A 13576-nucleotide genomic window follows, 5' to 3' on the forward strand; every position below is an offset into this window, starting at 1 on the left:
ACACACACACACACACACACACACACACACACACACACACACACACACACACACACACACACACACACACACACACACACATGCATAATCAAGCGCTCCCTCTCTGCACTCTATCAGCATATGTCAGCATATGGCTCCCCCCTCAGAGAGACTGTTGAACAGACTGATCCAGGTTTGATTTGGCTCTGGAGGTCCTGACCTGGAATGGAGGTCACAGAGAAAAAAGGATAAAGGGAAGGAGAAAGGAAAGGAAACAGCTTTCAGCGGCGTGATGCTGTCGTCTGGATTGTTACTGTCAGGCTCCTCCTCCTCTACCTCACACACCATTTTAATAGCAAGTGTGTGTTATGAAACATGCAACCATATTGAGCCATCTGTTCCACGGCTAATTGGTATGCATGACAATGTTTTTCCAACCCATAAAACCTAATGAAAATGAACACCCCACCCGCCCTAATATCCCTTAATGCTATCATTCGCTGGGTGCCCCGCCCTAGCCTCCACCCCCCTTCCTCCTGTACAACATTAAAGGCATAATTACACTGTAGTGGGCATTAGCGGCCCCTCTCCCAGAGACACTTTCAGCCCAGGCGGCAGGTCCAAATGTTGGAAAATACGCTCAGTGTCAGTGATCCAAGGCCCCCTCCCCTTTAAACATTGGCTCAGAGCGAACGTTGTTATAACTTTAGTGAGTTTATTTTTTGGGAACCGCAGGGCTGCAATGTGGAATTGATTTCCTCCTCCATGCTGACGACATACTTTAGGAATCAGACAGGCAGAGAGGGACGGGAGGAAGGGATATACAAATTCAAAAGAGTCAATAATTACATGAATGACATGAAATGTTGATGGTGTCATTAATCACAGAGTAATTAACCCAATTAACCCTTCTTGTGTTGTGAATATAGATAACACAGCTCCATGAAATTGAACAGATTTTGCATTTGATAAATTATTGTTTTTTTACGTTGAACGTTAAATGTGCACTGCGAATCGTTTGAATTTAGCCTAAAGACACAATTAAATAACTGCATATATGTAGTCTTAGACTTGGTTTTACAATGCTTGAGAGCCTTTCCTCTCAAAGATTTTGGACTTGAGTCGTGACTTATTTTGACCAAACTCAACCTAAATTAGATTTGATACGACCTCAAACTTGACTTAGACCAACTGGACAGACTTGAGACTTGGTTAAACCAGACTTGACTTTGACTTGTTAAGACCAAACTTAAGACTTAACTTAACTTTTTCAACCCTAGAATACTTTAGGAACGCAGCTCTGGTAATCCCCAATAGTTTATTCTGAAATAAAATGATATACGTTACATTCCCTCAAAATGATGTTGTTCATAGAAACTACATTATATGTTATGTCCACAGACAAATCGCTGCAGTGTTAAAAGCCCCCAAATATGGCAAGAAAATAATAAAACAATGAACGAAGAGGAACAATTTAAAGAGAGGAGTAGATTGGGACTTGGCAAAGCGTGTCTCGGGGCACATGACTCACAGGGAGACTCTGGACAGCGGTTTGTGACGCCCAACTGGAGAATGTGGACAAAATGAATTAGTTGTATTGTGTATTATGAAAGGAGCCTGAGGACAACCACACTCACTCGCAACCACCATTAAACGATCAACCAAGTATATTACGTTCAAAACAACAAGTTGCTCCTCTCATAGAAAAGTAAATACTCAGTGATACTCAGCTCTTTTTTGTTGTTCTGACAACATGCCCAAATCACAAAGAAAACACTTCCCTCTCTTGCTTTCCAATAAGTATGTTTCCTCCGGCTGTCTGTCACCACTGTGTCCAAGTTCACCTCTTCACTTCCACCACGACTTTCACTCCTTCCGCTCTTTTGTTGTGTGTGTGTGTGTGAGGAGTGTTAATGGTGGTTTATTAAAATGTCAGAGGCGTTTTCTGCCTGTCCTCCCCACAGGAACACACTAGGAGAACAGGAGCACCTACAATTTCTGCTTCACTTTTGTAGTTTTCATTGCCATCACATATAAAAACATCAGCTAAATGCTAATAGAGGTTGTATGTAGGCTTTTGTAACCTTTAAATGTAAATGGAGGAGAGATTTACTCACAATGGGAGGTCATTGAGCTGGAGCCAGTTCAACAAATGTACTCGTGTTGTTGAATCAGCAGGGTTTTTGGGTCTCATTGTCTCTCTCCGCTGCACTTATTACGCCGTTTTCGGTCAGTACCCCGTGGCTTTCTGCTCTGTTGTTAAAGGTGTCACAACTGATGTGCGTGAACACATCGGGGGATCTGTTTTTCAAGCATAACATAGCGGTGGAGGTGTTACATGTACAGGTCCTTTTATCTAGGATTTACTGTAAAACACAAAGCCAAAGGATGCTCCAAAGCTTGGGGAGTAAGGGATAACACAACCAGATACAAAAAAAGGGTAACCACTAAAAAGGTACATGGTCCATTTAGCAGAGGTGGGAAGCAGTGGAGTACAAATACTTCGTTACTATACTTACTGTAAGTACATTTTCCTGGTATCAGTACTTTACTCCACTACTTATTTTTCTGAGGACTTTTTACTTTTACTTCTTACATTTTTAAAACAAATACCTGTACTTTCTACATTTTCAAAACAGGCTTGTTCCTTTAGTTTGAATGTGTGTTTGGTGGCGTGATCATTATTGTTTAGAGTCATTGCGTGCCTATTGATTTTAACACGACCCGTGTATCCATCATTTCCTGGTCTTCTCTAAAGAAGAGGGACAAATGAAAACTTTGTCATGTTGCCGTTGTTCAGCATCGAAACATTCATTAGCTAACAATGACATTATTGTTCTATTAATATAAAGGGAGGTCAGGTACTCTTTAAAACAGCTGCTAGTTATGGGTACTTTTTACTGAAGTACATTTCAAAGCCCTCTTTACTTTTACTTGAGTAAAGAAGTTTAGTCAGTACTTCTACTTTTACCAGAGTATTTTTAAACACAAGTATCTGCACTTCTACTTGAGTAAAGGATGTGTGTACTTTTGCCATCTCTGCCATTTAGTAAGTAACAGAGAGTAATCAGGTTACATTAATTGTATACATCACATTTTTAAAGTTACCCTCTGAACCAAGCTCTAAAGGCCCTGGTGACTTCTTTGACCTGCGTCCCAAATCTGGATCAGTTGAATTGAACCGGTACCAATCTGATATGATCCCTTCCCCCCAGTCCGCTCTTTCTTCTGTTAGTTGAATCGGCATTGTTGGCCCGTTTTGCGGAGAAGCATTAGTCAAATGGGCCATCATCCCCGTCCGCGAGTCAGATGATGACTTTTGGCAGAATTCAGCCGCAGCGAGATGCCAGACAATCAGAGCCTCTGCCATTTCATCACACGGACGTACAGCCACGCACGCAAAACCCACACCGCACACAAGCTGTTTCTCATTAAGCACGCAAACATGAGAGATTGAGTGAGAGAAGCGGGAGGTGATGAAGGAAAAGAGAAGAGGAAGGGGAGGCTTTTTCCAGACAAGAGATAAAAGAAGGGTAAAAAAACAAAAACTAGTCACACACCACAAATCTGTGTTGTAGCGCCGTCATCCAAATAGACACCCGCCTACCCCACACCCAGTACCCCCAGCTACCCTCACCCCATGCCCCTGTTCGACTTTGCTGTTCCCATAGCAACAAGACACGAAGAGGAGGCAGGGGGTGAAAAAGAGAGAGGAAGTGTGCTAAAGATTAGGGAGGAATTTCACTGCTGCTGCTGCCTGGATTTGACCAATCTGGTGTTGAGGCTTTAAGATGCTCTAATTCCTTTCCCTCTTCCTTCACTCTATCATGTGCACACACACTCACACACACACACACACACACACACACACACACACACACACACACACACACACACACACACACACACACACACACACACACACACTCACATGCAGAAGAGCTCCAGGTCAGGCTGACGTGGGCTAGAAAGCATAATTTTAGGAAGATAATTCTAGGAACTGCAGTGACAGAGTAGAAGGAGAAGTGGGACAAACTAAAGCAATATATATCCAAATATATGGCTGCATGATTTGGAGGAAATGCAATTTTTTTCCCCTGATATTTCAATTTCAATGCGATACACGATATTTGAAGATTTAGCAATTTTCCCAAGTGGGATTTGTTCTTGATCAGAGGTTATGTGATCACCTCCACCTGACCGTTTAAAAGCCTATAAGTCCGATGTTCGTGAAATTTGCTTTGCTCATTCACACCCCCAAGAGGAAGAACTCTATCGATTCAAGTGACCTTTTGACCTTTTCTACCGCGCCCCCTTTAACCCATGCTTTCGATTTCCAATGAAAAAAATGTCCTTATTCCCAAGATGTTAAAACTGGATATATGTAGTTTACGTTTATTTTGCCAAAAGGTACAAACATATGGATTTTGGTGACCTGTTCAAATGTGTACATTTATTACAAACCCTGTTCATAATTTGAATGACACACTGTTTTCAAATTATAAAAATAACAACAAAGCACAAACAATTCAATCAAATACTGAATGGAGAGCTCTACAATCTTCATAATGTTGATTTATTATCATGAAAGTTGCAGATAAAAAAATGGCGGTAGACTATTCGAATTATTCTTCCAGTTTTTGCTTTAATGATAGATTCAATCCTAAATTGTACAGTATCTTCTATATTGAATTCCGATGTACATTCACGAATTAATGGTAGTCAATGGCTGCTAAGAATGTAAGACTTTAAAGCATACAGTTGAAACGTGACTTTTATATGACTTCTACTAAAGGAACTGCAGCTTGCACAAACACTGGCACGGCCCTATGTTACTGTATATACTGTATGTTCTCTATTTCTTGGCTTATTTCGGTTTGAAAGGTCTTCAGTGTATCAGCTTTGGATGTGCAACTATACTGTATATAAATGGCACCTACAGTCCAGAGTTCAGCCCTTCTGTAAATGTGACTCGCTCTAAGTGGATCTTCTCTCCGTGTGGCGGTGTTCCTCTCAAAGCTCTCGGGAAAACGTGAAATGTTAGTCTGTGTGTGTAAGTGAAGAGGTGGCACCATGACAAATACAGGGTTCAAGTTTCCTTTTGCAACTTAAATAACTTACACACATAACCAGACAGAATGCAAGCCCGTGGAACAGGAGTTGTGCCGGCTTTGAAAGGACCTTACATTCATCAAAAACATCAAATATTATTAAGGGAAGTTGAGAAAAACCTTCGGCTTCAATAGAGATATTCAAATAACATGTTTAACAAGTGTTGTGTCCTTCCTTTCAGCGCTCAGCTGTGATACATTTATACTTATTCATTTCCTTTTGAGTGTTTTTCAATGTGTTCCAAAGAAGAGGATCTGTTGGAGATGATTCTCACCTGGATTGTATTCTAAATGTTTTATTTCTGCTGCAAGTGAGCACTTTTTATTACAAGGTCCTCTTGTGAGGAGAGCTGCTTGGGTGTGCTTACAGTGAAAACAAGTGGAGGGGGAACACAAATGAGGAGTTCATAAAACGAAAAAACTGATGAAATAGAAGAAAATATAGTCGAGTGTCATTCAATCTAAATTGAGTCTGCTTAACTAATTAAAATGTTCTCTTTGCACTTTAAATTATGTTTGTTAAGTGCCAACAACACGGAGTGCAGTGTTCTTTTCTTGTTTCTCTTTGGGAATTTTTAATGTATTGAAAAAATTATCTTCTTTTTTGGGTAGAATAAAAACTCAGAAAAAGAAAGCTTTTCATATACATGAGAGAGGAGGTTTATTATTGACCTTGTGAGCACATATTCATGATATTTTAAACTTGAGGTTTGCTTCAAGTGTTTTTTCGTCTGAGCTTGTTATACCGTGTCTATACTGAGATAAGGTCAAACATGACATTTATGTACAAGATTGTTTATTATTGTTTATTCAGGGCTTTTAGAGATGAAAAGAGCCAACTCACAAAATAAAGGGATGGAGGGATAGAGATTTTTAGTTATATTATTGGGCAGAATACCAAGTATACTGTAAAGTGCTGATTCAAAGTGAAGGTAATGTCCAACACCTGTTTAATCTCCCTTTGAACATCCTTCTCTGAAGTCTATGATTCATTCATGTATTTTAAAGAGCATTTTATCCCATGCTGAGCAAGGTTTTACATTGTAATTACTGTTAATTATTATTTAAATATCCTTATCAAGACATTTTTACTTTCCACAGACCCAAACACGCTTGCAGTAGTCTTTTTTCCTGAGGAAACACTGCCAGTGGTTTATACATGCAGGACAATATGAGACTGGAGAAATAAGAACAATTACACATTTCACTTGTATCCATGTGTGGCATACATCAGTGTGTGTGAGTGAGGGTGTGCTGGCGTGTGTGTGTGTGTGTGTGTGTGTGTGTGTGTGTGTGTGTGTGTGTGTGTGTGTGCGTGCGTGCGTGCGTGCGTGTGTGTGTGTGCGTGTGTGTCTGCGTGTGTGTGTGTGTATGTGTGTGTCTCATTAGCGTATGGCAGCATGCAGTAGCTCGTTAGCAAAGAGCTAGCTGAGCGTCAGAGCACTGGTGCAGCTTCATTAGCTGCCGTGACATTTATCTGATCGTCTCCCTGCGTCGCGTGTGCTGCCACGTCTCCATGGCAACCCCCCCCCCCCCCGCACACACTACCCCCCCCCACACACACACACACACAAATATGTAGTAGGCCTAATGAAGTCCTACAGAGACCCAGTTCTTTCAGGTATTCACAGTTATTCATTGATGCTAGCTCCATTAAAGCTCATCCTGCAGCTGTACGATATTGATAAAGAGAATATTACTCATAAAACAGATTAGTAGTTTTAAGTAAATATTATCTAAACAACTGTTAAGGAAATATGGGAAAACACAAACTAATCTACAGAAACTAATCTTCTAAAATCGTAGACATTGTCAAGCAGAAAACTGCACTACATAACATTCACTATCTATCGAAAGTTAGCTAGCTTATGTTAGCTAGCAGCGCCTCACTGCTCCAAACATTTCCATGAATTGCCAAATATACATTATTTGGAAAAACATATCACATATTGGTAATCCTAATGGATAGTTTCTCAGCTGAAAAAGCGTTGGAATTTTTTATTTAGGTATCGGTTGTTTTTAATAGGCTCCTGTTGGGGACTTTGTTGTTGTTTAGCTTGTGTACGTTTGGAGCTTGTTTATGATGAAGTCTGTATTTATGTTGCTGTGATATTGGGGTCTTTGATAAGGTGGGTGGAATGTTTCGTATTGTTAAGTTCAAGTAAATCACAGGCAATAACACACTCCCTAGTTTGACGAGAGAAGAACCCTCGGGAGCCATTTTACCTCGCTTTAAATCGGTTACGGAGAAGTGTTCCAAATAAATCAGTCGATACAGAACGCTACTCATTTAGTTTGAGCCACTAATCTGCCTCAATGACAAAATCAGTTACAGAGTGGGATTCAGGGGGGAAAGCTCGGCTCTCACGGTTTGTTGTGGTGAGGTTGTTAATCTTGTTTACAGTTTGATACAGCAGGAGGAAATACTCAGGACTATGAAATGAATTGTGTAAGTGTTTTTCACATGTACAGTATTTCTGTGGTTATGGCCATGGATGGATTACTGAAATTTCACTGAGAATTATCCCAGGGGCCCAAAGTTTCAGAGCCCCCCACTTGTCTTGGCCTACCAAGTGTTCCTTTAAGAGAAGATGTGTAAAAGGGCCACAAAAAGGCAGAAAATGACCACGTTTTGCACAAAATTACAGCATAGAGACCCAAAATCATTCAGAATTATTTTGAAAAATAGTTTCTTCACAGTCTGTCTTCACAGCAACGGTGGTCTCATGTCTTAAACCACATGAAGGCAAAAACAATTGTCAACTCAATATCCCATGTCAGCCTGAAGAGGTAAAACTATCCAATATTTGAACACAAGTCATTGAAAAAGTCGGAAATGTATTCTTTGGTTGCATTTTTCTTCCTAATTTGAACCCCTAATAATAATAATCCCATATTAGGAAACTCTGATGTGTGACAAAATCATAAGTCTTACACAAAATATTATGTATAATTCTAAAAGGATAGGATTAAACACCATGCCATATTTCAAATGTTTTTAAAATCAAGTATATTCTGATTATTTTCTAGTTTAATGGAATACCCATTTGATATAAAATGTCAGAAAAATTCATGATTCATTTGCTGTTTGTTATAATTTTGAATCAGACCTTGATATCAAGACTTTGATATTCAGACGTTTTGTATTAAAGTTGTATAAGAATCTGTCTTAGAGAGAGGAGATGTGACTGTCCAGGTCTGCGCATGTGTGTTAACATTTCAGTACATATGCGCGTGTGTTTGTGTGTTTAAGTTAGTGTGTGTGTTTCGCTGACCTTGGCTGCCCTGCTCCCTCGGGGAGGAACTGATGTTTCTCACTCTGCTTGTCAACAAGATTAGTTCCCGTGTGGGACCGTTACACACCTTGCAAACACGCTTCAAATGAGAAGAAGTGTGTGACGGTGCGGCCCCTGCACGAACCCACTGAGGGTGTGTGTGTGTGTGCACTTCGATTTTGGGGTTAGGGGACTCACAGAGGCTGTGTGTTTTAGAGCAGAAACAGAAGGGAAAAACAGCAGGGGGATCAACGCAGCCAGCCTTAACTGTAGCCTGACTCTGTGCTACGTATTATATGTGTGTGATGTGTGTGCATCTGTATGTGTGTGTGCTTGTGTGTTCGTGGGCCTGGTTTCTGGTAGAGCTCCTGCTAAGCTCTGAGCTGCGCTTACTGCTGGACCTGACTCATCTGCATCCGTCACCACCCCTTTCTCCCCTTCTTTCAGTCCCATTCTTACCTTCCTCGCTAGTCCTCCTTTTTTGCGGCCCATTTCTATCTGGCTTATTTTACCATAGTCACATACCTACATCTGATTTTGAAAGTGTGCCTTGTTGTGACAAACTGGAGTTTTTCACACGACTCAGCGGTTCTCTTCAGTTGTGTTAGCATCTTTTAGCTCCTTGGTATGAATTATTTCTTATTTTCTCTCTTATAAATGTAAATCCACAAAATCCCACTACGATTCATGAGACGTTCATTGTCAGCCAAATATGTTCTACCCACCTGAGAAAGAACAATTGCATTCTTATATAAACTGCTTTTCTATGCTTTACGTCATAATAAATGCAATATCTTTGGGGTTTGGACTGACAAAACAAGACATATCACCTTGGACTTTGAGGAACTGGATTGGAATTATTTCATTAGTATACAAACAAAATTACAGATAATGAAAATAAAACCTTGTTGCAACCCTAATGTGCACAACAAAGAAGACTGGGAAACTAGTGTTGAGGAGGACAGTTTATTATACTTAGCAGTGCATCTTTTAACTCAATGCTGGTACAAAAGACACTAATTAGCCTCTATAGGCCTGAATAAGTTTGCATCTACTGCTTTGGAAAGTATTTTATAGTATTTAGAAGTGTTGGCACTGCAAGATAAAACAGTGTTCTCAAAACAAAACCTGTCCCATTGCTGTTGTGCCATTCCAAGAAACATCCAAAGCCGTGAATGTTAAATAAGTATGATGAATGAAAAAATAAATAACCGTTGTAAGATTTTATAGTCAATATCAGCAGCTGTAGTTTGGATGAACGAGCCTGTTGTCTAATGTGAGAGCTACACAAGGGAATAACAGCTCTCAGCAGCTGCTTCCAAGACCCATACTGATGTTTTTTTGTGCAACACACACACATGTACGCGGTGTGGATCAACCCTCAGTCACGGCCCTCTGCTGCAGGGAGACTGGAGTGATGGAAGCAATAGTTAAGCCATTAAGGCAAACAATTGGCTCAAATTGAGAGGGGGGAGAGAGAAAAGAAGAGGGGAGGGAGATGGAGAGGCTGTGGCAGGAGTGGATCCACTCAACGACTTAATCCGAGCCTCAGGACACTCTCCTGCTGAGCTTCACAGAGTCACACAAACATCTACACACACACACACACACACACACACACACGGCAGAGCTCCGTCTGCTCGCAATAACACCTTGTCAGTCTTGGCCAAGGGGGCATGGAAGAAGCGCTTCATTCCTTTGTAGTGAGAGTCACCGACTTCCAACCACCTGAGGGAAAGACGGAGGGTGCAATCTACACTAAGACAGTTCTGTGTTTGTACGCCTTATGGCTGCAAGTGTGAACCTATTCATTGTCTTACAGGCAAGAGTGAATGGTGGACAGTGTTCCTCTGACACTGGCTATTGTACCGCCTCCACCGTGGACTCGTTCAATCCCCACAGGCCTCACATAAACAGCCAACAATGAGGGATTGTCTCTAGTTATTCTTTTAGCTGTGTGTGTGTCAGAGGGCGAAGGCTGCAGTCTAAACCCTGCGACCGCTGAGGCTCGTCTAATGCGGCCGTCTTAGCGTTTATGTGCCTAAATATCAGGGAGATAGGGACAGTAACTCCTCGCTACCCTTCCCTCCCTTTCTCCCCTCTTTGCTCCACCCTCGGGGCTCCCACGGCGTCGGGGCCCCCCCCCGCGATTTATCGGACAGCTTAGCGAGGAGTGGTGGTTGCCCTCGAGGACTGTTAGCACTGGTGTGGCTCGTTGACTCCTTCTCCGGTTCTGGCATTTTATTTGACATGTCCTTTAAGTCCTTTAAAGAATTGGGCGTTTCTGCCGAGCGCCTTGGCTCTTTCTGCAAAAGATGGATGGCTCGCTCTCAAAGGTCTGGATGTTTTTTTCCCCCCCTCTCTCTCTCCATATCTCTCTTCCCCCTCCCTCCTTTCTTTCTCTCTTGCTGAGCTTTATTGGGCGGTATTAGTGTTGTCAGCTAACCAAGCTCGGGATTTGGCTTTGTTTTGTTTTTGCCTCTTAAGATAATGCTCTTTCACTCTCCTGCCGAGAATAACAAAAGGGAAAGTAGAGCAATAAAACAGCACAGCCATCGACTTTGGTTTCATTGGATTGGTTTTCAGCCATCTTAAATAGACCACAGGCCTTGATGGCTGTGATGTGTGAGTGTGTGTTTGTAACCACTTGATTGTGCTGAAAACACAGTCACGCTTTGCCTCATGCATGCACGTGTGCTGTTCTCATCTCCGTAATGCCTGGATGTTGAAAGAATTTATTCGCCGTAGCTCCAGTTAGCTTTTCAAGACGTGTGTATTTTGTGGAGATACTGTGAGTGTTGTAGCTCTGCCGTGTAAAGGGTGGACGCACTTCACCTCCATTCCATATGCATTCCAGATGTGGAAGTGTTACTAGAGCGATTTTGCCTGTTAAGCATCTGTGTCCTGTTAGAGGGCCTGGAGGTTACTGTACTGGTTTTTCTGCCTAATCCCTCAAGTGCAACCTCAACGCTAATTCGCTGCTTATCCAGCACTCATTCATGCGTGCACAAACATTCACACATGCACCGCGGCCGGCTGCAGGCCTGCATACATTCATAAAGTGTCTCTGATCTTCGCCACAACTGCAGATCTCATGTCAACCGTGGGGAAATCTTATATATTTATTTTGTCGTGGTGCTGTAAAATGCCAGGAATAGAGATCCGTCCCCGAATCTTCACTATAAAAAAAAATCCACTTTTAGGGTCAGTGTGGTGTCAGTTTCCTGATGTGTCGCCAGTTTATAGAGACATTTCCAGCTTCAGGGATATCCGTCTGTAAAACCGGCATTGAAAGCTGCCTCGCTCTGCTGTAAGGAGAGATTTTCTATTAGTTTCAGTGTTCCTGCGATGGCCCGAAGGCTGTTTTAGAGGCCGCTGTGTTATAAAAAAGAAGTGCTGAAGGTCATATATTACATTTCAATTAGACATTGGGGTCCTCTCTTAAGGGAATATTTAGTTAAGGTCACACGAAAGTTTGGAAAAGAGAATTTAACATTGGCTTTATAGTGTGTAAATACTAGATATTGCTTTTTGTTATTTTGGCTTAGATGATGGCAATTTGTAGGTATTTTTCTTTCCTCAACACACTTAATGTCTCTGTCCATGGAAAAAGAAAGATTATAATTGGATACAAAAGAAAACCCCTTTGGATTCTCATAAAAACGCATTAAAAAACAAACCTTTTTCTTTGTGAAAATGTAACATTGTGAATATGAAACTCAAACGGTAAAGGATATTCAAGGTTGTATCATTGATGTTTGTAAAAATTCAACAACAGTACAACACTAGATTATTATTTATGTTATGTTTCTCAATGTGTTAAAAGGGACACAACAGTTGCAAGGGACTAGCAAAAGTTCTAAAAAAAAAAAGTCTTAGGGAACAATCAACAAATCTAATCAAATAAAACGTTATTTATATAAAATATTGTATACAGAAAGGTAACACAAAGTGCTTCACAAACCGTATAAACAGTACTAACCCTCCTTTTCAATAAAAACACTTAATACAAACATAAATAGCCTACATAAACACAGCACAGAATAAAATAAGACTTAATACAATTCAATGGAAATGAACTTAAGCAGGTGGGTCTTGAGTTGGCTCTTTCCAGTATGAACATTATTTCCCACCCTTAATGCTCAATGATGATGAGAAGAGGCGATTGAATATCAATGTGATCGGTGTAATAACCCTATCCCTTCTGTCTCCGCAGTAACGGCACGGCCGGTAAGATGAACGGCGCGCTGGAGCACTCGGACCAGCCCGACCCGGACGCCATCAAGATGTTCGTGGGTCAGATCCCACGCTCCTGGTCGGAGAAGGAGCTGAAGGAGCTGTTCGAGCCGTACGGAGCCGTCTACCAGATCAATATCCTCCGAGACCGCAGCCAGAACCCTCCACAGAGCAAAGGTAGACACACGGACTGTCCCGTTCTCTCTTTGACTTACTGAATCATTTCATTTCAGGTCTTTTACATGACTGCACTCATGGCCGTATCTACCATTGAGATTACCGAGGTCCGGACCTCGGTAATATTTTTCGAGCTGTGCATACAAAACTTGTGAAATAATTGCACTAAACGGGGTTCTTTGTAGTACTTCCATTTACTGCCGATGGGGGCGTTGCATAACTACGTAGCCTCAATTAAAGCAAACAGAAGAAGACGACATGTATCAACAAACCACCCAGCAACCCGGACTTGTACCGGAGCAGCAAAGGAGTGATGAAGTATCTAGCGGCAGCAAGACTGGTGAGCAGCATCATATCACAACTTTTTTTCATGCTCCACTGGCTAACAGTTCTACCCGCTCCAAGGCAATAACTGACGCCATCGCCTTCTTTATCTGTAAAGATATCCAGCCGTACAGTGTCACGGAGAATGAGGGGCTTCCTGCACCTCCTCCACATTTTTGGAGCCCAGGTACCATGTACCAAATAGGAGGTTCTTTACCGAGAAACAATCCATGCTCTTTATGACAAAGTGAGAAGAGAGTTAGTGACTCGCTGAGTAATGCCCCAAGAGTATGCAATTACAGTTGTGGGCTGGACGTCTTGCGCACTGACCTCTATGTCACCGGTCACAGCAGGGCAGCGTAATACTCACTTGATGACCACAGTGGCGTATCTGCAAAACCATGTTCTGCAGACCAGACGTGCTTCAAGCCGAAGCCACACAGAAACTAAATCCTTAGCGTCGTTACCTCGCGG

At 41.8% G+C, this 13576-nt stretch overlaps 1 protein-coding gene across 1 annotated transcript in view; it reads left to right on the forward strand.

Annotated features, from left to right (window-relative positions):
* The first annotated feature begins 10600 nt into the window (after positions 1-10600).
* The window catches only part of LOC104966523 (cugbp, Elav-like family member 2), a 334875-nt gene continuing 331899 nt past the window's right edge, over positions 10601-13576 (forward strand). The window contains exons 1-2 of the mRNA XM_010795708.1: positions 10601-10701; positions 12582-12778. Coding sequence (XP_010794010.1) covers positions 10616-10701; positions 12582-12778 — 283 coding nt within the window. The 5' untranslated portion in view covers positions 10601-10615. The remainder of the gene's footprint in view (positions 10702-12581; positions 12779-13576) is intronic.

This window comes from Notothenia coriiceps, unplaced genomic scaffold (assembly GCF_000735185.1).
Source record: "Notothenia coriiceps isolate Sejong01 unplaced genomic scaffold, NC01 NC01_scaffold00037246, whole genome shotgun sequence".
NCBI classification, from domain to species: domain Eukaryota; kingdom Metazoa; phylum Chordata; class Actinopteri; order Perciformes; family Nototheniidae; genus Notothenia; species Notothenia coriiceps.